The sequence below is a fragment of the Prionailurus bengalensis genome, chromosome D4 (genome assembly GCF_016509475.1).
Source record: "Prionailurus bengalensis isolate Pbe53 chromosome D4, Fcat_Pben_1.1_paternal_pri, whole genome shotgun sequence".
Lineage (NCBI taxonomy): Eukaryota > Metazoa > Chordata > Mammalia > Carnivora > Felidae > Prionailurus > Prionailurus bengalensis.
Genome location: NC_057359.1, coordinates 6,446,509 through 6,472,284, shown reverse-complemented (window position 1 = coordinate 6,472,284; position 25,776 = coordinate 6,446,509). Strand labels below are relative to the sequence as shown.

Sequence of the window (25,776 nt, the reverse complement as noted above, 5' to 3'; positions counted from 1 at the left end):
TCTGCCGGCTACGGATAGCAGAAAATCCCTGCAGGAAATCCCTTGTTATAGTACCTGCGGACAACCGGCCCTTATGTGTGGTGAGAAAGCAGCATTGCCAGAGGAGCAGAATACCAGGGGGGCCAGCCGGTGATCGGACCCCTCAGAGTGCACCCGTGTCCTGCCGCTGAACAGGAACAGTACTCGTTACTGTTTAAAATCGCAGCTTTGGAAAATGAAGTGGAACTGAGTACTTCTAAGATCTTTGTGTCATCATGGGTGCAGATTGGTGTGTCATTTGAAAAGTAAAACAAAAAGCACAGTGCTGCCGTAAAACTTTCTTTTATGTCAAAGCACGCTTCCAAATTAGTGTTTATTAGTTAATACTGCCCTATTTTTTTCGTTTAAATCCATTTGGGGACTTTGGGTATACTAAGTGTTCAAATATTTGTGGATTGATATTTGAATGTGCATTTAACTTTGACAGGAAGAAAAAGCCCTTATTCATGGGAATGTGTGTGCCAAAAATATTCTGCTTATCAGAGAAGAAGACAGAAAGACAGGAAATCCTCCTTTCATCAAACTTAGTGATCCTGGCATTAGTATTACAGTTTTGCCAAAGGACAGTAAGTTCGACAGGAATCTCATTTAACTTTTTTTTCTTTTTGATTTTTTTTATTTGAGTATAGCTGACACACAATGTGACATTAGATTCAGGTGAACGACATAGTGATTGCACGTCTCTATTGGACAGTGGTACAAAAAGCATGTTGTTAATTTTTTTCTCAATCTCTTTTACTGACATGTTCTTGATTAATAATAAAATTCAACTACCATTTTTAGCAATCCAAATTAAGTTATAGTTACATCCTAGTCTCCATTTTTCCTTTCTTATATGCATGTTATCATGGACTGTAAAATGATTTTTTAAACAGTTTTAATCCCTGCTTGTATGGAAGTTCAGATTTTATATATTTTTTAATGTGAAATTTTCTAATATATTCTTTGAGACACAAATAAATTATCTAAATTTTTCTTTCCTTCAGTCACTAAATAAAATTTTGAGAAGACCTATTACCTACTTTGAGATCTTATTTAATTATTCAGCTAATTCTGACTTTTTAAAACTTGAAAAAAAAATCTTTTCTGTTTGTTAGCTTTCTATTTAACAAAGTAAAAATTTCAGTCACGTAGTTGAAAGGAGTTTTCTTGGTACAAATAATGTTGTAACTGTATTTCATTATCTTAGCTAGTGTCTCTAATTGAATGTACTAGACGTAGACTGTAAGTTGATTAACATTTGTGCCTTGATGTATCCTATTTGAGCCAACAGTATTGAAACTTGATAGCTTCTCTGACAGTAAAGACAGACAATAAGGTGGAAAATGTTATAGGATCTTAGAACCTATATTAAGGGAAATTTTATTTTTTGGAATGGAAATTAAGGAGAAAATTTCTTCATACAGTGAAAGAGAAAGGAACCTGTACTCTTTAATCTCTTCATTAGCAAAAATATTCATATTGCTTTACCGAAATATACTAAAAGATGCAACAGATTATCCTTCATTCTTCTATATCGTTTTATTTACTTTTCTATTTATCCATACCAGATTACCAGAAGGTGGATTTAAAAGTGCTGTCTCCTTCCTTGGATGACGGTTTTCTGATGAGGTCAAAAAAGACCATAGCACCTTTACTTGTGAAATTCCATGATCTTAGCAGAGACTACCTGTATCAATTCCGTATTCAGAATATCTTGGGATAATTAAGTAATTCATCTGTCTGTTGGTCCTTGTATTTTCGTGTACAAGTTGGAATTGCCACTGCTCCTGAATCATTAGCTCAGAATGATGTTAACATTACCTTTACTATTTACACATTGTAAAGAAATACAAAAATCAAAAGGCAATTTAGGACAAGTGTTATGGGAAAAAAATTTTATTGAATGCACAACTCCTAGGAAGGGTAGAGAGAGTTGGACACGAGTTGAAACACTATGGCTCAATGAAAGGAAGTTTAGTTGATCCACAGTTTGTTGTCTAAGATTCTAATTCTCTCCATGCTGCTAACAAATTTTGTGACTTTAGGCAAATTATTCAGTTTTTATGGGTCTCAGTGTTGTCATTGTTAAAGCTGAGATAATGAATTAGATGCCCTCAAAGGTCCCTTGTGGCTCGTAAATGTGTACATTTGCTTGTGTGGTGCACACAACTCACAGCCACGCAAAAAAGACCAGATTATCCAAATCAGTTTGAAATTATTTGCATATTAAAGAATTATTTACTTGTGGGAACTATTTAACCATACTTCATTGCTATCATTTCAAAGTTCTTCAGGAGAGAATACCATGGGTACCACCTGAATGCATTGAAAATCCTAAAAATCTAAACTTGGCAACAGACAAATGGAGTTTTGGTACCACTTTGTGGGAAATCTGCAGTGGAGGAGACAAGCCTCTGAGTGCTTTGGATTCTCAAAGGGTGAGTTTATAGCCACTGTGAAGTTGGACTTACTCTGTGACCCTTGATTTTCTTTCCTATGATTTGATACTTTTTAGCCTATCTTATGTTTAAAAAAAAAAAAAGCTTGATTATCACATTATACATTTTCTCATCTGGTTCTTTCATTATAGAAGCTCCAGTTTTATGAAGATAGGCACCAGCTTCCTGCACCCAAGTGGACAGAATTAGCAAATCTTATTAATAATTGTATGGATTATGAACCAGATTTTAGACCTTCTTTCAGAGCCATCATACGAGATCTTAATAGTTTGTTTACTCCAGGTATGTATTGATGGAATAGTCTTACTGCTTTTCCGGGTCCCCTTTCTATCTTCATAGTTTTTAACAAATCTTTACTAATTTGTAAAGATCTTCTTGTAATCCCTTACAAGAAGTTCCTCGATATCTTTTTTTTTTTTTGGTCTTAATTTTAATTCCAGTTAGTTAACATACAGTGTTATTTTAGTTTCAAGTGTACAATATAGTGAACATTGATGCCTTTTAGACTGTCTTAGTCTCTTATGTTCATATGACTTTTCCTACTTCGTACATATTCTAGTTTTCTTGATTCAGCAGTCTCTCCATTTTTAACAGAGGCCTCTTCAATAACCCGATTTTACTTTACCAATTAATGAATAGTATGTTGTATAAGTTTATTTGGCTTATTTGACTTTTTAAAAGCAATTTTTCTTTTTTTTTTTTAGCTATATTTTATAGTTGAATGGTTTTCTAAACATGAAGTAGGTTTGTTTTTATTTGCCCGCTCCGCCTTTAAAATATGTAGCTAAATGTACATATATCTGACCCATAGGTATTTCCTGTTCCAGTACAATTTACCATTCTCACCGCAGAAGTCAAAATAATATAATCTTAGGGGCGCCTGGGTGGCGCAGTCGGTTAAGCGTCCGACTTCAGCCAGGTCACGATCTTGCGGTCTGTGAGTTCGAGCCCTGCGTCGGGCTCTGGGCTGATGGCTCAGAGCCTGGAGCCTGTTTCCGATTCTGTGTCTCCCTCTCTCTCTGCCCCTCCCCCGTTCATGCTCTGTCTCTCTCTGTCCCAAAAATAAATAAACGTTGAAAAAAAAAATTAAAAAAAAAAATATATAATCTTACTTAAAAATACTACTAAAACTCCCTGTTTTTAGCAAGTAATTTTCCTTTGCAAAAGTCTTTTTTGAAAGCCTGTTAGGTTATGGGTAATAAAGACTTTGTTAATATAGTTTCAACTATTAGAGTTGTCCTGTATTAATTTGTATTTAGTGTTTCGAGATCATTCTGATTATTTTGGTTAGCTTGTATACATACCTTTTAACCCAGACGATGTAATCTGCCAGCCCACAGTACTCATGTACTTTCTCTCTCCAGATTACGAGCTATTAACAGAAAATGACATGTTGCCAAATAGGATAGGCACCCTTGGGTTTTCTGGAGCTTTTGAAGACCGAGACCCGACACAGTTTGAAGAGAGACACTTGAAATTTCTACAGCAGCTTGGCAAGGTGAGGTGTCAGAGTTTTTTTACATAGCTAACATATGTATCGTTTCTCAGCCTTTTGGCTAAGATCAAGTGTAAAGAGTTAACGTATAATCATAGAACATTTTATTCAGAAAATAAAGGCTTTAAAGGTTCTCTAATTTTCACTTTCCGCAAAATTTTAGGAAGTGTCTGTAGAAAAAAGGCTTAGCCATCAGATGTTGGAGAAATGCCGTGTTCAATAAATAGCTCTTTTTACTGAAGAACCTCTCAGAACTTTACATGTAGTGTGCATTGAACATCTTTAAGAGGATGATAATTAGTATTTCCCCTATTGATTTGACCGTGGGACTCTTTCTTGGTAGAGGCACTTCAGTTATGCAGTAGAGAAAGGAATAACTAAGTAAGCCTTTCTACCTATCTCCTTTTCTAGTCGTATCAGGAAGAAATAATCTGTCTGACTGGACCATGTTCGTTAGCAAGACAGTCTTCTATCTGCTAAAAGTCACACAGTCATACATAGCCTACATATTTTAAGTAAGACCAGGAAAAGCTTAGTTCTTTACAGGTCCAATTAAAGTGGTAAGCTCTCTTTCTTCCCCTAAGCTTGTTAGTATAGAGTTCTGTACCATGTGGCTTACAAATTGGAAATAGAAGATGTGGGTATTTGGGGTGTATTAGTTATCTGTCTCTGTGTAACAGATTACCCTAAAACTAACAGAGGAAAACAACAAACATTTATTTTCACCCTAGTTTAGGAATTAGAAATTTGGGAGTGACTGGGTGGTTCCAGCTCCCAGTCTCTCCCAAGACTGCAATCAAGTTGTCACCCAGGCCTTGCATTCTCATCTGAAGGCTTGACAAGGGCAAGATCTACTTCCAGGCTCGCTCACATGGTTATTGACAGGCTCAGAATATCTGCCTCCAAGCTCATTTATCATATTTATTACTTACATGTTTGTGGTTGAATACATCTTGATTTATTGTTAGTTATATGCAAATATTTTCATGACCAGATGTATTAGTCATAGATTAGTAACATGGTCACTTAGTCACAAAATCATGAAAACCTTGAAATTATTTTTTCTCTGTTGTTCTGAACAAGCCACTAATTTCTTTCATCCATGGATCCCAGCTTTTAATGTGAATTATTTTATCTCCCAGAGATTGTTTTTTGGTAGACTGTACAGAAAGTTTCGGAAAATAAAATGCAACTTACTTGAAGTAAAGAGAACAATGTGTAGTGAAATTTTATTATCTTCAGTTGATGTGGGTATTTTTAATAAGCTTCTTAATACTTCTGTATTTTCCCAGGTGTCAATATGAACATGAATATATGAACATTTGTATGATAATAAGGGCATTTTCTAGGAAAACAGTGTTTCAAATTCCAAAATCCACTGTAGATTCCTTCACTTTAGGAGTCAGAAATTTTTAAGCCAGTGCATGAAAATCTAAAGGGTAATCTAGGAACCAGACATCATTGGGAGGGTCCGAGTTACTTCTAGTTGTTAGTTTTTTTCCTGAAATGATGTGGGTTTTTTTTTTTTTTTAATGTTTATTTTTATTTTTGAGAGAGAGGGAGAGAGCAGGGGAGGGGCAGAGAGAGAAGGACACACAGAATCTGAAGCAGGCTCCAGGCTCTGAGCCGTCAGCACAGGGCCCGACGTGGGGCTTGAACTCACAAACTGGGAGATTATGACCTGCGCTGAAGTCGGACACTTAACCTACTGAGCCACCCAGGTGCCCCTCATGTGGCTTTAATATACAAGTATTTGAGTTCTTACTAAGTTCCAGGTGCCCGACTGGTCACTATGGATATAGGATACAGCCATTGTCTTGGTAGTTTATAGCTTAGCCGGAGGAGGTGGATTGCAACTAACAGTGTGATAAGTACATTCACTATTTAAATTAAATTTCATACTGATCACAACTTCTAAAATTTTCATAAGGTGTGAATTGGTACAAGTGTCAACATTGTAATTCATGTATATTTATGAACTATTCAAATATTATTTGAGATATCACATAGTGTTCTAATTACAGATTGCTTTTTCATGTAAAATTCTATTAATATGGCCCTTACGTAATTTTGGTTATTAGTTTTAAGAATTTTTAAAAAATAGGATACAACACTGTGTTGTTATTCAGTACTTGATTGGAATTTGTTTAAAATTACCCAGAAAAGTGGTGCCTGGGTGGCTCAGTCAGTTCAACAGCCGACTTCGGCTCAGGTCATGATCTCGTGGTTCGTGGATTCGAGCCCCACGTCAGGCTTTGTGCTGACACCCCAGGGCCTGGAGCCTGCTTCAGATTCTGTGTCTCCCTTTCTGTCTTCCCCTCCCCAACTCGTGCTCTGTGTCTGTCTCTGTCTGTCTCTCTCTCAAAAATAAACATTAAAAAAATAAAATAAAATAAAATTACCCAATAAATATTTCTAAGTCAAACAGTTCTGCAGTGAATTGTAGTATAATTACCTATAAAAGAATATTATAAAATTATTTTCAGTAATATTATCTGACATTATTGGGGTATGTTTTGATTTTTATACAATTCCTTATTATTCATAATTACCCTAAAATCTTATTAATTTAAGCATAATTCATTCAATATTTGCATTAATTCAAATTCAGCTAGATTTAAGTATATATGTAAATTATGTTATTAAAATGTACTTTTATAAAAGAACACTTAGGCCTATAAATGTAATGCATCTACATATATTCGTAGATGGGAGTTACTTAAAAAAAGCTTAAGTTAATATAACAAGCCTACGTTAGTTCAGTAATTACCTATGATTTACTCTCTGCCTATTCAGACTATACTCTTTTATTTAAATTTCTGATTTCTTGCATTATTTTCTAAAAGTAATAGATACTTGAACTTCCTTAAAAAATCATTATAGTGTTTCCCTTATTTACCTTATTATATAATCCAAACTGTGTATTTCTCCTTTATTTACTTATTCTTTATAAATATTGATGTGCTTTCTCATAGCTGGCGGTTGAGACTGATTTAGGGGTAGAAATGAATTAGGAAGTATAAACTGGGAGGTAATGGAGCAGTATTCTAACAGCGACACCTCCCCTTAAGCTTTCAACCATTTTTGGAAAATGAATGTTCCAGACAGCAAAGTGTGTACCTTCACTATCTTTGGCTCCTTTGAAAACAAAAAGATTTTAACAGCAAATTAGTGAAGAACTTTTAGTGATTATTTGTAAAAAATAAAGCAAGTAATTAATAATATTAAAGAATAAATTAATGCTTTCTAAAACCATTGGACACAATCTCTTTTTAAAGTGATATAATAGGAGCTCCTGGGTGGCTCAGTCGGTTAATCCTCCAACTTCGGCTCAGGTCATGATCTCATGGTTCATGGGTTCGAGCCCCTCATCGGGCTCTGTGCTTACAGCTCAGAGCTTGAATCCTGCTTTGGATTCTGTGTCTCCCTCTCTCTCTGCCCCTCTTCCACTTGCACTCTCTCTTTCTTTCCCTCTCTCAAAACTAAATAAACATTAAAGAATTAAAAATAAATAAAGTGATACAATAAATCTTTAAGTTTGATTTTTAGAATCAGAACTTACCTTACCCTAGATTCTGTCTGTGGCATTTGTGAGTCTCTCCCACATCACCAGTTTTCTCTTCTTAAAACAAGTAAAAATAGGGGCGCCTGGGTGGCGCAGTCGGTTAAGCGTCCGACTTCAGCCAGGTCACGATCTCGCGGTCCGTGGGTTCGAGCCCCGCGTCGGGCTCTGGGCTGATGGCTCAGAGCCTGGAGCCTGTTTCCAATTCTGTGTCTCCCTCTCTCTCTGCCCCTCGCCCGTTCATGCTCTGTCTCTCTCTGTCCCCAAAATAAATAAACGTTGAAAAAAAAAAAAAAAAAAAAAAAAAAAACAAACAAGTAAAAATATGTACAGACACACCTTTAAACTTTTAACCTAAGCATACTCCTAAATAAAAGGGAAAGAAATATTTGTGTTTAGTGTTTCCTTACATAGTGAGTGCCATATTAGTGTTATCTGTGCCATAAAGATTTTCCTAAGATGTCTCCAGCTGTCATTAATTTTCCTCTTTTCTGGAAGCATATAGCATTCATACATTCATTGTCTCTCCACACAATTTAGCTTTTAATTTCAGTCCTTTGTTGTTTATTAGATCTTGGTGTATGGATATAATGAATATAATGAACGTATTTTAGCGATATGTGCTAGTATTTAAGAAAGAGACGTAAGAAAGAATACATTAAAACATTGCTAATTTAGATGAGCAAGGAGGAAAGATCAGACTATAGAATTATAAAGTATATTTTCTTTCTTAGAGTGACTTTTTTCCGGTTATGAAAGTGACATGTATTTGTTGCAGAGTAATTGGAAAATACAGATGCATTTCTTTCCCTTCAGTCTCTGTACACATACACACAAACTTTGCTTCAGAAGGGAGATCATTCTATATATACAATTTTCTCAGGGTGTCTGGGTGGCTCAGTCAGCTGAGCATCCTACTCTTGATCTTGGCCCAGGTCATGATGTCTTGCTGTGTGGGTTTGAGCCCTGTATTGGGCTCCATGCTGACAGTGCAGGGCCTGTTTGGGATTCTCTGTCTCTCTCCCTCTTTCTGCCCCATCCCTGCTTGCTCATGCTGTCTCTCTCAAATACATAAACTTTAAAAATTAAAAAAAAAAAAAATATATATATATATATATATATATATATAATTCTCGTTATTTTTCATTTGTTATATCAGGATTTTCCCATTATTAATATTCTTTTGAAACATAATTTTGTAAGTGAATATACTGTAATATATTTACAACATTCCCCATTATTGCAGCTTAGAGTTTTTTTCCTTTTGATTTTTAACATTTTTAGTTTTTTTTTTATTTAATTTTTTATTTTTTAAAATTTACATCCAAATTAGTTAGCATATAGTGAAACAATGATTTCAGGAGTAGATTCCTTAATGCCCCTTACCCACTTAGCCCATCCCCCCTCCCACAACCCCTCTAGCAACCCTCAGTTTGTTGTTCATATTTGTGAGTCTCTTCTCTTTTGTCCCCCTCCTGTTTTTATAACATTTTTAGTTTTTTACACAGTTCTTTGGATTTAACATTATTTTAAACATAATGTAAATTGAGGAGACTGTAAGGGTGACATTTTCAAAATATATTTACAACTGTATGTATTTCTCAGTAATTTAGTTTGTAGGAAGTTAAAGGAAAATGGTATGGTCCTTAGTGGTAGCATTTTTTTTTTCAGTTTTAAAGTTTGTTTGTTTATTTATTTATTTGTTTATTTTGGGAGAGAAGGAGAGAGAGAGAAAGCGAGCATGTGTGTGCAAGTGAATGGGGGAGGAGCAGAGAGTAAGGAGAGAGAGAATCCCAAGCAGGCTCCATAATGACAGCACGGAATCCCAGGCAGGCTCAGAGCCAAGGAACCAGAACCCTGAGATCGTGACCTGAAGAAACCAAGAGTTGGACACTTACCCGACTGAGCCACCCAGACTCCCCTAGTGGTAGTTTTTTAATGTAGATATTTTCTAGCTGCATTTGACAATATAATATTAATTTCATCTTTGCTTATTTGAAAGAATTGATTGTTCAGTGGTCTAGCTATTTGTATTGCCTTATTGAAGCAATCTAAAACACCATCTCTACAAAAGTACGTATCACTTTTTCATTTTATAAAAGCACAATTTTTGGTGTACTGCATTCTTTTATTCTTTTCAATTAGCAGCATGGTAAAAATATTCAAAGGAGGGATTTGTACTCAAGATTATTTCCATATTTTTTAAACCAACAGAAATAATGGTATATTTTAATATTCATAAAAAGTTAAGAAAATATTGTGAAAACTTTCTTCTGCTATCAGAATTCTAAAATGAGTATTTTTGTGATCTTTTATACTCATGTCCTCATATACTTATATTCTTTACTCGTCACCTCAGTTAAAACCTAGCTTTTTGGAAATCCTCTTTATTACCTATTACTCTCTGATGCAGATCTGGGACACACAGATCTGGACCTTGCTGCTACTTTCCCAAAGTCAGAATCTCCAGCATCATATATAGTCCTATGTGAATATGGTTAGTCTCTCCTCATCATTGGCCAACATCTTGGTTGGTAACCCACATTTCAAGTACTTTTGGTGCTCCTTGTTTTCATCTTCACCTTGCTCCTGCTATTATTTGGGGCATCCATTGAATACCTTTTTAAATTTCCCAATCTCAATCTGTGAACATGTTAATGAGTGCACTTTGAATTCTGTAATCCCTTATAATAATCTTACTTATGGAATTCAGACCCTGAAATCTCCCTCTTGACTATAACTTTGTATCTTTAGACTCTTCCCAACACATACATCCTCCTCTGGTGTCTTTGTCATTGCCAGTGTCTTTGACGCTTTCTTGTTCCTGAAGCCTGTGAGCCACCTTCTAGATCCAACTCTGGTTTTCCAGAGGAGGTAGACCTCCTGGTAAGCAGTTACACTCTGCTTCCGCTGCTATCCACAGTGCTGTCACCTTCCCTCCCATGATTGTCTGTTTTAACTTTCCCTGTCATTTCCTAGTGCAGGAACAATAAAATTCTGAATTATTTTTTTTCTATTTGTGTTTTCAACTCTCGAACACTGTTAAGAAAGAAATCAGATATAAATTTTTATTGTTTCCATTGCAAATTGATTTCCAACATTAGCTGGTACTTAGGACTGTTTTAATTGATAGTTCTTTTATTCTCCCTTATTTGATTTCTTCTGTGGTGCCTGCCCATTCCAAACGTTTTCATTCTCTTCTGGTTTCCTGTCCTAAATCTTTCTTCCCACACAGTGTTTGCCTTTACCTTCTTCTTCCAAAAGAAAGTAGAGGCATTCCAAGTTTAAACAGTGAGATTGATTTGTGCCTATCAAATTGACAAAGATTTAGAAATATTAACAATGATTAGTGTTGGCAGGAATATGATAAAATTGACATTTTTCCCACTGCTTATTAGAGCTTAAATCTAGTGAAGGTGACCCCTTCAAAAGTGTCTGCTGCAGCGTGTGTGAAGGACCTTTGAAATGTCCATATCCTTTCAACTGCGAGTTCCACTTTTAGCAAATAAATCAACCTTGTATTAGTCTGCTCAGGCTGCTGTAACAAAATACCATACACTGGGAGTTAAACAACAGATATTTATTTCTCATAGTTCTGGAGGCTGAAAGTCTAAGGTTAAGGTGCTGGAAGGGTTCAATTTCTGTTGCATACTCTCTTCTTGGCCTCCCTCCATATGGCCACCTTCCTGGCTGTGTCTTCATGTGGTAGAGAGCTCTGGTGTCTTTTCCTCTTCTTACAAAGGCACCAGCCATATCGGAGTAAGGCCTTACTTTATGATCACCTCTTCACAGGCCCTGTCTTCAAGTACGCTCCCACTGGTAGTTAGGGCTTTATCATAGGAATTTGGGGGAAACACAGACACTCAGTCCGTAACAGACCCTTCCTTGTTCCATCCAGCTCACTGGCAGTGATATCAAAGGGTATATTGTGAAGAAGCAAAGATCATCCTGGAAATCAGTGATAGAGATTTAGGGATTATCTTGGCTTATCTTAATAAATCATGTTCATGATTTGTTTAAATGCTTGTTTGAAGTTGTTTATATTTCAGCCTATAATTCCTTTTGAAGAAATCAAATTTATAGATTTACTACCTACCTGTTGAAATATTATTTCCTTTTCTTATTCTGAAAGTTGCCTAATGTAAGCTTAGAGATATGTCTGCTAATTCTAGCTACTGGAATTTCGCCTAATTAAACTTCATTAGTAATTTCTCTGGAAAACTTGAGATTTCTATCCTCTTGTGATGTGCCGTTTAGGGCAATTTTGGCAGTGTGGAGATGTGCCGGTATGACCCTCTACAAGACAACACTGGGGAGGTGGTGGCCGTGAAGAAGCTCCAGCACAGTACTGAGGAGCACCTGAGAGACTTTGAAAGAGAAATTGAAATCCTTAAATCCCTGCAGCATGACAACATTGTCAAGTACAAGGGAGTGTGCTACAGTGCTGGTATGTTGCCCATTGAAACCTATTTTGAACTCAAGGTATGTCCTTGGCATCCTGGGTAATAGAAACCTATAATGTCTCAAGGTCTGGACTTCTAATATGCCAGTGACCAAGGAGAGAAGTGTTTATGTCACTGCAGATTGTGCTTGGTGATTGTAAGCTAAATGTTTGTTTATTTTTGAGGGTGTGGGGAAGGCAGAGAGAGAAAGAGAGTATCTCAAGCATGCTCTGACCTGTCCGTGCAGAGCCTGATGACAGGCTCGAACTCACAAACCGTGAGATCAGGGCCTGAGCCAAAATTAAGAGTTGGAGGCTTAACTGACTGAGCCAACCAGGCACCCTTCTATGAAAATATTTTTTAAATTGGATACTTTTTGCTCATTACAGATGAGGAGAAAGGAAATTTTCATCGGCCTATTTGGGTTTGCAGAAAGGGTTACATAAGATTAAACCATAACTATTTTAAAGCTTCTTTTCCTTACTTTATTTATTTATTTATTTAAATATGAAATTTATTGTTAGATTGGTTTCCATACAACACCCAGTGCTCATCCCAACAGGTGCCCTCCTCAGTTCCTCAAAAAATTAAAAATAGATCTACCCTATGACCCAGCAATAGCACTGCTAGGAATTTACTCAAAACTTTTTGATTCAAAAAGCTTGTGTTCTTAACTATTACATCACTTAATTTATAATCAAGTTTTGTCACCTTAGACTCAGAGTTTATATATTTTAAGTCATTTTTATGTATGTTTGTTTTCTATTATCTAACAATAAAATGTGACAAAGTAAAATATTGTGTTCCCCTTTGTATGTTAAAAGGCCGGCGTAATTTAAGATTAATTATGGAATATTTACCATATGGAAGTTTACGAGATTATCTCCAAAAACATAAAGAACGGATAGATCATAAAAAACTTCTGCAGTATACATCTCAGATATGCAAGGTACTTAATATCCTGCCTATTTGTTGTAAGTAAAGAGAACATGCTAAAGTAATTGTTACAAAGTCCTCTAGAGTTTTTCTTTGATAATTAAGGAAACATATAGAGGAAAGACCATTTAAATTATTTATCTTTGTAAAACTTAGCTGAAATAAAAATGTTATTTCATCCATAGGGCATGGAGTATCTTGGTACAAAAAGGTATATCCACAGGGATCTGGCAACAAGGAATATATTGGTGGAGAATGAAAACAGGGTTAAAATTGGAGATTTTGGTTTAACCAAAGTCTTGCCACAAGACAAAGAATACTACAAAGTGAAAGAACCTGGTGAAAGTCCCATATTCTGGTGAGTATATTTTAGCGAAAATTTACTATTATTCATAGTTTATCATTTATATATTTATAATAATAGCAAAAATTTATCATGCTTACATTGGGCTAAATGCATTTCATGGATTATCTCATCTAATCTCTACGACAACCCTTGGAGAATATGTATTCTGTCCATTTTAAGCATATCTGAAGTGTAGACAGATTAAATAGCTTGCTCAAGGTCAAAAGACCGACAAATGGCAGAATTAGGATTCAAAACCCAGATAGTCTGTTCTCAGAATTTGTGCTTTTAAGTTTTCTTTTTTTTTTTAAATATTTTTTTTAGTGTTTATTTTTGAGACAGAGAGTGTGAGTGGGGGAGGGGCAGAGAGAGAGAGAGAGAGGGAGAGAGAGAGAGAGAGAGAGAGAGAGAGAGAGAGAGAATCTGAAGCAGGCTCCAGGCTCTGTGCTGTCAGTACAGAGCCCAATGTGGGGCTGGAACTCACGAACCGGGAGATCCTGACCTGAGCTGAAGTCAGACACTTAACTGACTGAGGCACCCAGGCTCCCCTAAGCGTTCTTAACCATGATGGTGCTTTAATCCAGCATTAACTGAACATTTTATAGCAATTTGAAGCTAAAGGTAGTTTTTTCAAGTTTATGTATTTTGAGAGATACACACAGAAAGTGAGCGAGGGAGGGGCAGAGAGAGGGAGAGAGAGAATCCCAAGCAGGCTCCACGCTGTCAGTACAGAGCCCAAAGCAGGGCTCCAACTCAAACTGTGAGATCATGACCTTGAGCCGAGACCAAGAGTCAGATGCTTCTCCGACTGAGTCACCTAGGTGCCCCAAAGCTAAAGGTAATTTTTGATCTTCACTTAAAATTGTGAATTATGAGGAGCATACAAACCTAATTTTTTATGTGGAGTACATTGTTGTTTTTATTGATTTGTGCTTCGATGCAAGGTCTTTTTTTATGTCTTAGTTCATTAATGGTGCATTTTGTTTTATAGGGATGAATCGCTGAAAATGTATTTAAATGTTTTGATTTGTGATAAAATCTAAATAGACTTTAATTCTGGTTTATTTATTTGCTAAAATAATACTATTAAGATTATGTTGTTTAAATTGGATGTTTCTGGGGCGCCTGGGTGGCGCAGTCGGTTAAGCGTCCGACTTCAGCCAGGTCACGATCTCGCGGTCCGTGAGTTCGAGCCCCGCATCAGGCAGGCTCTGGGCTGATGGCTCAGAGCCTGGAGCCTGTTTCCGATTCTGTGTCTCCCTCTCTCTCTGCCCCTCGCCCGTTCATGCTCTGTCTCTCTCTGTCCCAAAAAATAAATAAACGTTGAAAAAAAAAATTAAAAAAAAAATAAATTGGATGTTTCTGTTAAGGGATGGGTTTTGTTTTGGTTTTATTTGCATTTTTATGTTTTATTTACATTTTGGGTTTCTGACTTGCAAGTTAGAATTACTAATATAAACACTAAAACTGTCCATTTATGAAAATTTGAGGTTCATCAGACTTATTAGAAATATATAGATTATTTAGTTAGCTACTGCTAAGTTCATTGCCCAGCCATATCTGTTAGTTATCTTCATTTATTTTATATCTGTAAATTTTACCACTTATCCCAGCTATTACAAATCGTTAGTCTGGAAGGAAATTAGGTAAGAAAACACAAGTGATTTAGAACAAATGGATTATTGCTGAGTGTGGAACCTACTTGAGATCCTCTCTCTCTGCCTCTCCCCTGCTGGCACACTCTCTCTTTCTAAAGAAAAAAAAAGGATGGAAACTAGACATACTGATTACTACTGAGGAATGTGATTAGGAGAGACTTCACATTTCACTTTATACACCCCAGTGTCATTGGAAATAAAATTAATGTGCATAAAAAAGGATGTGGTATATATGTACAACGAAGTATTAGCCATAAAATCAATGAAATCTTGCCGTTTGCAAGACGTGGATGGAGCTAGAGATTATTATGCTAAGTAAATAACTCAGAGAAAAACATATACCATATGATTTCATTCATGTGAAATTTGAGAAACAAAACAAATGAACAAAGGGAGAAAAAAAAGAGAGAGACAAACCAAGAAACATATTCTTATATACAGAGAACACACAAATGGTTATCAGAGGGGGATGTGGGGGTTGTTAAATGGGTGATGGGGATTAAGGAGTGCACTTGTGATGAGCAGTGGGTGTTGTATATAAATGTTGAGTCACCATATTTTACACTTGAAACTAGTATTACTCTGTAAGTTAATTAACTGGTATTAAAATAAAATCTTATTATACAGAAGAGTAATATTTAATGACATTGTGAGTATTTTAAAGAAAAGCCCTTATCTTTTAGAAATGCATACTGAAATACTCTCATGTCCATAATTCACTTCATATCAATTCAGTGGGGTAGAGATGGGGGTGGCTAATAAAACAAGGCAGGAAATGAATGTCTATTGTTCTCTATTTGTGTATGTTTGAAATTTTTCATAATAATAACAGTTTTAAGGAATATCCTGGTGATATCATCATCTAATTATTTTTAGAGTATAAGGAAACTAGAAAATAAGACTCATCTAAACTTATCTGCTTTGGACATGTCCATTGATACATGAGTTTAATTCTTTTTTTCCAGGATGAGAAATTAAAGAAGTTAAATGGAATTAACTAGAAATCCATAAAGAGTAGTTATATGGATTTTAAGCAGTTTGGGCATACTTAATAAATACAATCTGATAAACATTTATTAAGTTTCTACTGTTCCAAACACCATACAGGGAGCTTGGGATATGAAGATAGGGTCAGCATCAGAAAAGCAACAACAACAGCAACAACAAACAACTGTGCCTGGTTACTAAGAAAACCGAACTAAAAAGGAAATGTTTGACGTGGCAGGCATATTCAGCCGACAGGTCCACTACACATTATCCCTTCCCTTTCAGAGCTCATAGATTAAAAAAAAAAAAAAAAAATCAAATGTGTGGTCAGTCATTGCAATCATTATATCATAAGTGCGATAATGAAGAATATAATGGGAAAACATAAGAATGTGGATATTTCCCCTGAGGGTTTAAATTAATCAGAGAAAACTACAACCAGGAAGTGACATTTCAATTATTGATTAATAGTTTACCAGGTAGAGAAGAGCAAAGGTGTTCCCTGAGGAGGAAGACCAGAACTAGAGGGGCAGGGACTTGGAAGTGAGTGGCACAGTCCCAGAGCAAACGGGGAGTGATGGTGGCCGGAAAGGGATAGAGCCTGGTACGCCATGTTGATGAGTTCAAGCCTCATTCAGTAGACCGTGTGTAGGTAGGAAATTACAGGCCTCATCCAAGGGAATATCATGTTGAGATTCATATTTTAGGAAGAGAGATCTACTTTTGGTGGAGAACAGAAATTCTCAAAGTGTGGGGACACCAGGTTCTCGTTTTAGCGGGTCCAGGAAGTCAAAGGTATTTTCATAATAACACTAAGAGGTTATTTGTGTTTTTACTCTCATTGTTTCAACTAATAATGTAGAATAATTATAACAATATAAAGTTATGTGAAATTGTTCTCTCTTGTTTTCTCCCAAAGTATCTTTTTGTACTGAGCTCACCTTTCTTTGTGAGTTATAAAGTGCCTGTATGATGAGATGAAGTGAGGTGGATGGCGTAAGCCTTGTGACGTAGTGTTAGGATCATCTGCATCTGGGCTGTGGTTAACCACTAGTTACTGAGACCCAAGAAAGCAAAACTGTGGATGAGGGGGGGAGCTACTGTAAATTGAAATTAACTTTTAAATTTCCTGTGACCACAAAACTCAGAAGTATTCACATTTTTCTTCTGGGTTGGGTTATCATTGAAGTTATTATCAGGATACAGTGTTCCAATGCAATATAAATAAATTACAAATTGGATAATTGTTTAAAGTTTTTTATTGGAAGCATTTCTTTTTTTTATGTTTATTTTTGAGAGAGAGAGAGAGAGAGCAAGCAAGCACAAGCAAGGGGGGGGCAGAGAGAGAGGGAGACAGAGAGTCCCAAGCAGGCTCCAGGCTCCGAAAGCTGTCAGCACAGAGCCCTATGTGGAGCTTGAACTCAGGAACTGTCCTGAGCTGAAGTCAGACGCTTAACCAACTGAGCGCCCCAGGTGCCCCTGGAGGTATTTCTTAATAAGATAAATGGAGCTGTTTTCCCCTCCAATTAGTTCATATATCCCTGTATGAATATTAATTTCTATCATGGGACCAGATTCAGCTTAAATTCTGTTTATTTTGCCTTTTTGTAGATGTGAACACTGGGAAAAGTCGTGTAAATAAGTATATAGGAATGGAAAGAGTTTTGTTATAACAATATTCATTTCTGTGACTCTTTCTGAGATAAGAAGCAAAAAAGTATACAATGAAGTACCATTAAAATTTATCTTTTACCTGGCAACTTCATTAAATCCATTCTTTTTTTGAATTTTATTGAAAGTAAAGAATTAAACCACTTGATTTTCAAAAGTGAAATCATTAAAGTCATTCCTTTTCTCAATTTCTGGGAAGTATACTAAAAGTTTTTTAAAAATCTGACTTTATCGTTCAACTCTAGAAGTAAGTGTGGTAAAACTGTGAAATATTAGGGGCTCCTGGGTGGCTCAGTCTGTTGAGCATCCGACTTCGGCTCAGGTCATGATCTCATAGCTCGTGAGTTCGAGCCCCACATCAGGCTGTGTGCTGACAGTTCAGAGCCTGGATCCTGCTTCGCATTCTGGCTCTGTCTTCTCTCAAAAGTAAAAATAAAACATTAAAAAGAAAAAACTGTGACATATTATTTAAAAAAATGAATTGCAGGACACATGTGTGGAGGCATGTTTATAATAAAGCATATTCACCAGAGCACCTTCCTTTCAAGATTCCTTCTTTTCTAATTTTAAAGACTCAGTTTCATACTTAATTTTGTATTTTTTGTTATAAAGAAAGGTCCCAAATTATGTAAGCTTTGGGCCCTCTATTTCTCCCTGCATGTCTGGAAAAATAAATCACAAGGGCAGCCAAGATAAGCTTAAGATGATACATATCTTGTATAATTAATTTTATATTGTTATGAAAATAAGATAACTTATTTTCTTATTACTTAGTTTGCAATAAATAATACAGAATAAAATGTAGCTAAGATTAGAATGTATGAAGTAATGTATACGGTAAAATGTTTATTATTCCTTTAGTAATTGTGTTGGGGAGACGTATGTATCAAACTGATGTTTGACTTTGGAGAAACATTAAATAAGTTAGTGTAAAAATCAGAAATAGCATCATTTTTATCATAATCAAAATTTTCCTGTGTATTTAATGGAATGGAAAGCTATATACTGCCAAAAACTAATTAGGCCATTGGAATAGTTTTATTTTTATATGAGCAAGTATTAAATGTTTTATATAATGAAATGAGGCTGACTAAATTTTGTATAAATATTTCAGATGTATGAGTTGATAAAATAGGTTTTAACTAATTTATTGAGTAATGAACACTAAATCTGAAGTATTAAAGAGAACTCATAGTTTTTATACATGAGATATAGCCATCATATCTTTTAAACAGTTATAATTTCATGTAATCTTGCTATCTACATTGCTTTTGTTATTCAGAAGTGCTCTTTGTTTTAAGCTAGCAACATGTTTTAGCTTGACCTAAGTGTTGGTGTTAAGAACTGAAGGAGGGGCACCTGTATGGCTCAGTTGGTTAAGCATCTGACTTCTGCTCGGGTCATGATCTCACGGTTTGTGAGTTTGAGCCCCGCATCAGGCTCTGTGCTGACAGCTCAGGGCCTGGAGCCTACTTTAGGTTCTGTTTCTCTCTCTGTGCCCCTACCTTGCTCAGGCTCTGTCTCTCCATCTGTCTCTCTCAAAAATAAACAAACATTAAAAATTAAAAAAAAATAAAGGAAAAATGCTCCTGCTAGAATATTTTTCTGTTGAAGCAGGCTTTTGGATTCATGGAGGATCCACGCTGAGCTGGAGCATGCTTAAGATCCTCTCTTTCTCCTGGGGTGTGCCTGGATGGCTCAGTCGGTTAAGCGTCTGACTCTTAATATTGGCTCGGGTTGTGATCTCATGGTCATGAGATTGAACTGTGCATTGTGCTCTGTGTTGACAGCTTAGAGCCTACTTGGGATTCTCTTTCTCCCTCTCTCTTTGCCCCTCCCCTGCTTGGTCGGTCTCTCTCTCTCAGAATAAATAAACATTAAAAAAAAAATTCTTTCACTCTCCCCCTGCCCCTCTCCCCCATTCATATGAGTGCATTCTCTTTCTCGCTCTCAAATAAAAAAAAAAAAAAATCTTAAGATTTCCACCTGGGAAGTAAGCTAGATTGTTGATGGCATTCAATGCATAAGGAAAGTAAAGTAACCAGCAGGTTTTGGAAAAGTGGGAATGGAGTTCTCTTTGCCTAAAGAACCTTATTTAACATGGAAATGTTCAGTAAGTCGAAACACAAAAGAAAGTTCAAAAATATGGTTATAAATTTAGGAGACATTAGTATATAGGTGGATGAATATTATCTAATGGAAAGTTTTGACAAAAAGAGGTTTGATGATAGAACCTTGGGAAACCCTAACTTAGAAAATGGAGAAGGAAAGTGTTGGGGAAATATAATTAGAAATGAAATCTCCTCCCAATTCAGTAAACCTCTGCACAAAGATAGAAAAGAAAGTTTTATTACTGAATAAGCTTTAACCCTGAGCGTCATGTGCATCACACAAGTGATCTGCTAAGAGACTGTAAAGACAAGAAAGAAATCTCACCTCCTTCTGTGGCCAAGCAGATTCAACCCATTACGTACATGTTGTCAAGATAAACAATAGCTAGTCCTCAAGTAAGAGAACTTGACATCACACATAGTTTATCTTAAGTGACTGTCTGTGTTAACTAATTGTCATCACCCACAGGACAGATAGACTTCTCATATTTTTATGGGAGGAGATAGTTTTGCAACTTGGAAGGAGGCACCTGCCGGAAGTTACACTCTTACTGTCCCACAAAAACTGGGAGGTTGGGTGCTATTTCTTTGATGATTACGTTCCAGAGAGGTGGTTCCCAGGTTCTTGAGAAACATTTTTGGATCATACAGCTGGCAAGAGGCTTTTAAGCAAAAGCTTTAAAAAAAAAAATTACCTATATTTCAAAAGACACAAAGAATTTACAATGATAAATTTTCTGAAGTAAATGCTCTAAGAGGAGAAAGAGTCTTTTCCCTCATTTTCCACAGGGATAATTGATTTTTTTTCCTTTGTGATTTGTATTTATCCTTACGTAAGTGATGGGAGAGAGGAAAACAGCCTTGGAAATGAGGGAGGAAATTGTAGACAGTGCTTTCATGAAAACCAAAGGAAGAGACTGTTTTGCAAATGTTGGGGAAATAGAATGTCTTCAAGAATGTTTTATTCCATTTGTGGGATAAAACTAACATACATTTAAAGATAAGAATTTTTTAAAAACAATATATATAAAAAAGCATGGTTAATTCTATAGTATCGACAATAAATACTATAGAAACTGAGTAACATGAGCTCATTAAGACCTTGAGTAGTCAGAGAAGGATCTGTGGAAGTGAGGAAGCTTAAATCGGATTTTGAAGGAGGTACTAAATTTGCATAATTCATATAGTTAATCTCACCAGTCTAAAACAGATCTTTGTCACTATCCTCTATAATAAGGATAACTTAACAATGGAACCATGATATTCACATTCCATTAGCCCAAATCCTCCCTTGGATAGTGTTGAGACTTGAGTAGACAATGACACTGTTTTCCCCAGTGACTTTGCTTCCTTCTCCCACCACTTTTTTTTTAAGTTTATTTATTTTGAGAGAGAGAGAGAGCGTGAGCAGGGGAGAGGGGGAGAGAAGGAGACAGAGGATCCAAAGCAGGCTCTGTGCCAAGAACAGAGAGCCTGATGCAGGGCTCAATCTCAGGAACCGTGAGATCATGATCTGATCTTATCATGACCAGAGCAGAAGCTGGATGTTCAACTGACTGTGCCACCCAGGCACTCCTCCCTACCCCCTTCTGATTAACAGGTGCTTATATTAATAGCTTTTAGTCTTGTTCCAGTTTAGAAGCTTTTTTTTTTTTTCCAGTTGGAAACTTATCTCAATTCATTTCAAGTTTTAGCTTGCAAAGAACAGCTTATTTTATTTTTTTTAAATTTCAGTACCTGGAAGGTACTTTGCAGGTACTTTAGAGTTCCAGGAAGGTACTTAGTTATCTTTGTTTGGCAGTTTCCCAAGACCATCCGCAGGCTTGATGATTCACTAGGAGGACTCCTAGGACTCAGCATACAGTCATATTCATGGCTGTGATGCGTTTCAGAGAACAGCTATAAAGTAAAATCAGTGAAGGGAAAAGCCATCTGAGGCAACACCTGGAGGAAAACACAAACTTTCAAGGGTCCTGTCCCAGAAAAGTCACACAGGACACATGTAATTCCCCCAACAAAATCTCTGCCTGGCATGTACCACAATTCCAGACTGCCAGAAGGAAGACAGGTGTTCATTGTAAACCATATTGTTTGCAGAAACATTTCAGGCACAGTGAGCCTCCCTTACCATTTAGGAGCTGTGGCAGCCCTTCAGAAATCTAGTTCCCAGGCGCCAGTCACTTGTCAACCTTGCAAGCGAGCGTTTTTGAGGATGGCAGCTTTAGGCCTACTTATGTTAACTTTTCTTATACCCTTTTTAATCCAATGATTTTCAGGTTAAATTTAGAGTTGGCATATCACATAATTTTTTTTTCTTTAATGAAGTCTAGTTCATTACATTCGTCGTACAGCGTAGTGATTCGACAAGTCTGTGTTACACTGCGCTCACAAGTATAGCTACCATCTGTCACCATACAGTGCTATTATAATTCAAGAAACTGTCTTACAAATGCTTTCCGTACATTATAGGTATGCTCCAGAATCACTGACAGAGAGCAAGTTTTCTGTGGCTTCAGATGTTTGGAGCTTCGGAGTGGTTCTGTATGAACTTTTCACATACATCGAGAAGAGTAAAAGTCCACCAGCGGTCAGTGTGCTTTTTATTTACCGTCGGCTTTTTTTAACATGGGAAAAGCTTCTCCCAGAGAATAATAGTAAGCTTAGGACTCATTTTATACCCTCTTATTGGTGATTTGAAGACAACATCCAACAAAATAACCCTAAACTTGTTCATTAAATTAACTTGCATTTTCAAAAGGTTTTTAGTAAACCTAATTAATTGACTCATTCCAGAAGTTATTGAAAAAGTTAAACGTTTAAAAATAGTTTTCCCTGTCTATTCTATATTTTTTTAATAAAGGATAATTAAAAAAGGAAAATATCAGAAACTATATCCTTACAATAAAATGCTATCCAAAAGTTCGAAATTGTATTTGTGGTAAATATTTACTAATACAAGTAAATATCCATGCTATAGTTCCTTTCTATTTTTCCATTTTTCCATTTTTCAGTTCTTTTCCATTTTTCAGTCTTTTAAGTAATACTTCAATGAACATAGTGAACATTGTCATATATAAATATTTATCTCTTATCACCTTAGAATAAAAGTGTAATTATAAGTAAAAGATTAGGAACTCTTTCAAACGTTTTTGATTATTTCGAAATGTTTTTCAGAAAAGCTATACCAGATTGTACTCCGAATAACAGTGCATAAGAGCATACATTTTATCATTTGCTAGTATTTTATGCAGTTTTGTCAAATTGATAGAAGTTATAGTTATTTGATTTTAATTTGTATTTCTCCCATTAGTGTGATTGAGTACATAGTTTTTGGGTATTTGAAATCAGTATATGTGTGTGTGCATTATCTCATGTGCTTTTGCCCTTTATTATGTTAGTAATTTTTCTTACCAGCTTGTAAGAATTCTCTGTATTTAAATAAGCGATGCGTTTGTTGTAAATGTTTCTCTAACTCATAGTTCAGACTTTAATTTTAGGAATTTTGTACATACGAGCATTTTATCTCCATTGCATTTATGCTTAAATATTCATTCTGTGTTCTTTTTATTATGTTCTCTTTTACAATCTAAATTTTATTTCAGCTGAAATATAATATGATGTGTTAAGACAACTATCAAAAAACCAAAGTAAACATCTTTTAGTTCACTTCTTTTGGGCTCTTCTCAGGGAATTTGTGTCAAATATATTATAGTTATGGAAATGGCACTGTCTTTTCTGAAATATGACTAAAAGGAAGGTTTGATCTTCAAAATAGTCTGTTTTTAAAAGGTTTCAAGCATATAGGAAAACATACATATACAGAATTTTTCACATTTACTAGAAGTTGACAAAGAATTCTGGTTCAAATTAAATATACCAAAAAAAAAATTTATTGAAAAGTGGATTTATATTGCAGGAATTTATGCGTATGATTGGCAATGACAAACAAGGACAGATGATTGTGTTTCATTTGATAGAACTCCTAAAGAATAATGGAAGATTACCAAGACCAGATGGATGCCCAGATGAGGTAACAAAAAAAAAAACAAACATTTTTTTTTTTTTGAGAGAGAAGAGCCCATGTTTTCAAGAGGCGGAGGGAGAGAGGGAGAGGGAATCTTAAGCAGGCTGCACTCAGCCTGGAGCCTGAAGTCAGCCTCAGTCCCACACCCCGGGATCATAACCCACACCAAAATCAAGAGTTGGATGCTTAACTGACTGAGCCACCCAGGCGCCCCCCACAAAACATTTTTTATCCACATTCATCAGATGTTTTCATTCCCTTTTCACAAGGATTTCACGTCACTTGATGACATTTAATTTGCTAAGCTTTTGGATAATCATATGACTGTGGATCTAGGCAGAGCCATGACATAAGCCTACATAGGAAAATTAAGTTAGTTCTCCGTTCATGTCTTCATCAATTAAAAGATGGCACCTTGTGTTCATTATAATTTTGGTTTATTTTCTCTTTTATAGATTTATTTGATTATGACTGAATGCTGGAACAATAATGTAAATCAGCGCCCCTCTTTTAGAGACCTAGCTCTTCGAGTTGATCAAATAAGGGACAACATGGCTGGATGAAAGAAATGAACTTCGCTGAGACCAAAATAGACTTAACAGAACAAAGTTTTGTATTTCACATTACTGTGGACTATTATTACATATACAATTATTATGTACATCATGATGCTAGCCAGCAAAGATGTGGAAATATCTGTTCAAAACTTGCAAAATTTAGTTTTTCTTCACGAGGACATCAGTAAAAGACATTGATGAAAAGACCTTAACAAAGAATTTTATAAGCAGTTTCACAGACCCAATCAATCAGTCAACATCACTTTTCTCTGGCAAAAGAAAAAAATAGACTTTTTTGAACTCAGAATTTTGAAAGATGAAAAAATTGTAATGTAAATTTTGCAATGCTGAAGATGCACAGAATACATATGTACAGTTTTTACCACAGTGAATGTATAATACCTTGGCATCTTGTGTGGTGTTTTACACAAGGGCTGGTGTTCATTAATGTTTTCTAATTTTTCCATAGTTGACCTACAATAACATCACTATACAAATTATAATGCTCAGATAATTGAATAAGCACCTTGTGTTCTTGTTCATTTATATCACTGGCCAGCAATATAAGCAGATGTACACTTTTAGCTTGTAGTTCTATGTACTGTAAATATTTTTCAAAGCAAAGGGAACAAATATTTAGTTTCACTTGTATAGGAAATTTCCCCGACCCTAAAGAATACATTTTGAAATGGAACAAGTTTACAAAGATACAACACAATCTATTTTCTTATTTGTCTCCCTTGTATTTGTTTGTGGTAAGTATGTTTTTAAAATAGAATTATCTCCAAGTTTTTCTAAGACTATAGTGAATAGTTTTCTTTAAAAATTTTGAGATTACAACGTGAGTAATATTGTCATCCATTTAGCTCTTGGCTGCTAATAAGATTCTTCGATCCCTGGGACTTTGGTCATGCATTAAATTGAAGCATAAGCCATAATATAGATTGTTTTTTAAATGTGTATGCTTATTGAGATGCCTGATAGGTTAGGATTTTTTTTTTTTTTTGCTAAAGAATATTTTAGGGATTTCAGAAATCCTTGAAGACATTTCCTTTTGTTAGAGGTTCTTATATACAAGGGAGAAATGAGAATAAATTGGTGAAAAAGTATGCTTGTTAACTTTATTCATGAATGCCAGTAGAAAATTCATAATGTATGTGTCTAAGAAGAATGAGAGTATACATGTAAGTGTTGGTTGTTGTCGTCCTTTGTTTTAGCGCTACTCCTCTTTAGACGCTGTACCTAAGGAGTGTGGTATGGTAGAGGGGCAGTCTGTGTGTGTTATTTATACAAAGTTTAAAATACTTAGTATTTCAGTTAAAAAGAAAATAGTTTCTTACTTTATTTTCAGTGGTATGCGCTATTTTTTTTAAACTTGTACTTAAGGCTTTGGATTATCTATTTTTTGGAGCTGGCTTTGAAATGCAAATTATATAAGAAAATGCCTCATACATAAAGTTTGAAATTTTTTGGTGGGAAGGAAGAAAAGGGAAGAAATGCTTTTTAC

The 25,776-nt window shown here is 35.6% G+C and overlaps 1 protein-coding gene across 2 annotated transcripts in view; it reads left to right on the top strand.

Annotated features, from left to right (window-relative positions):
• Positions 1–24,999, top strand: part of JAK2 (Janus kinase 2) — a 116,367-nt gene extending 91,368 nt beyond the window's left edge. For both annotated transcript variants that reach the window (XM_043566672.1, XM_043566673.1), the window contains 10 exons: positions 467–605; positions 2,308–2,459; positions 2,612–2,762; positions 3,845–3,978; positions 11,795–11,984; positions 12,804–12,928; positions 13,101–13,273; positions 22,158–22,275; positions 23,605–23,718; positions 24,168–24,999. In XM_043566672.1, the coding sequence (XP_043422607.1) occupies positions 467–605; positions 2,308–2,459; positions 2,612–2,762; positions 3,845–3,978; positions 11,795–11,984; positions 12,804–12,928; positions 13,101–13,273; positions 22,158–22,275; positions 23,605–23,718; positions 24,168–24,275 (1,404 nt within the window). In that variant the 3' untranslated portion in view covers positions 24,276–24,999. The remainder of the gene's footprint in view (positions 1–466; positions 606–2,307; positions 2,460–2,611; positions 2,763–3,844; positions 3,979–11,794; positions 11,985–12,803; positions 12,929–13,100; positions 13,274–22,157; positions 22,276–23,604; positions 23,719–24,167) is intronic.
• The last annotated feature ends 777 nt before the right edge of the window (positions 25,000–25,776 follow it).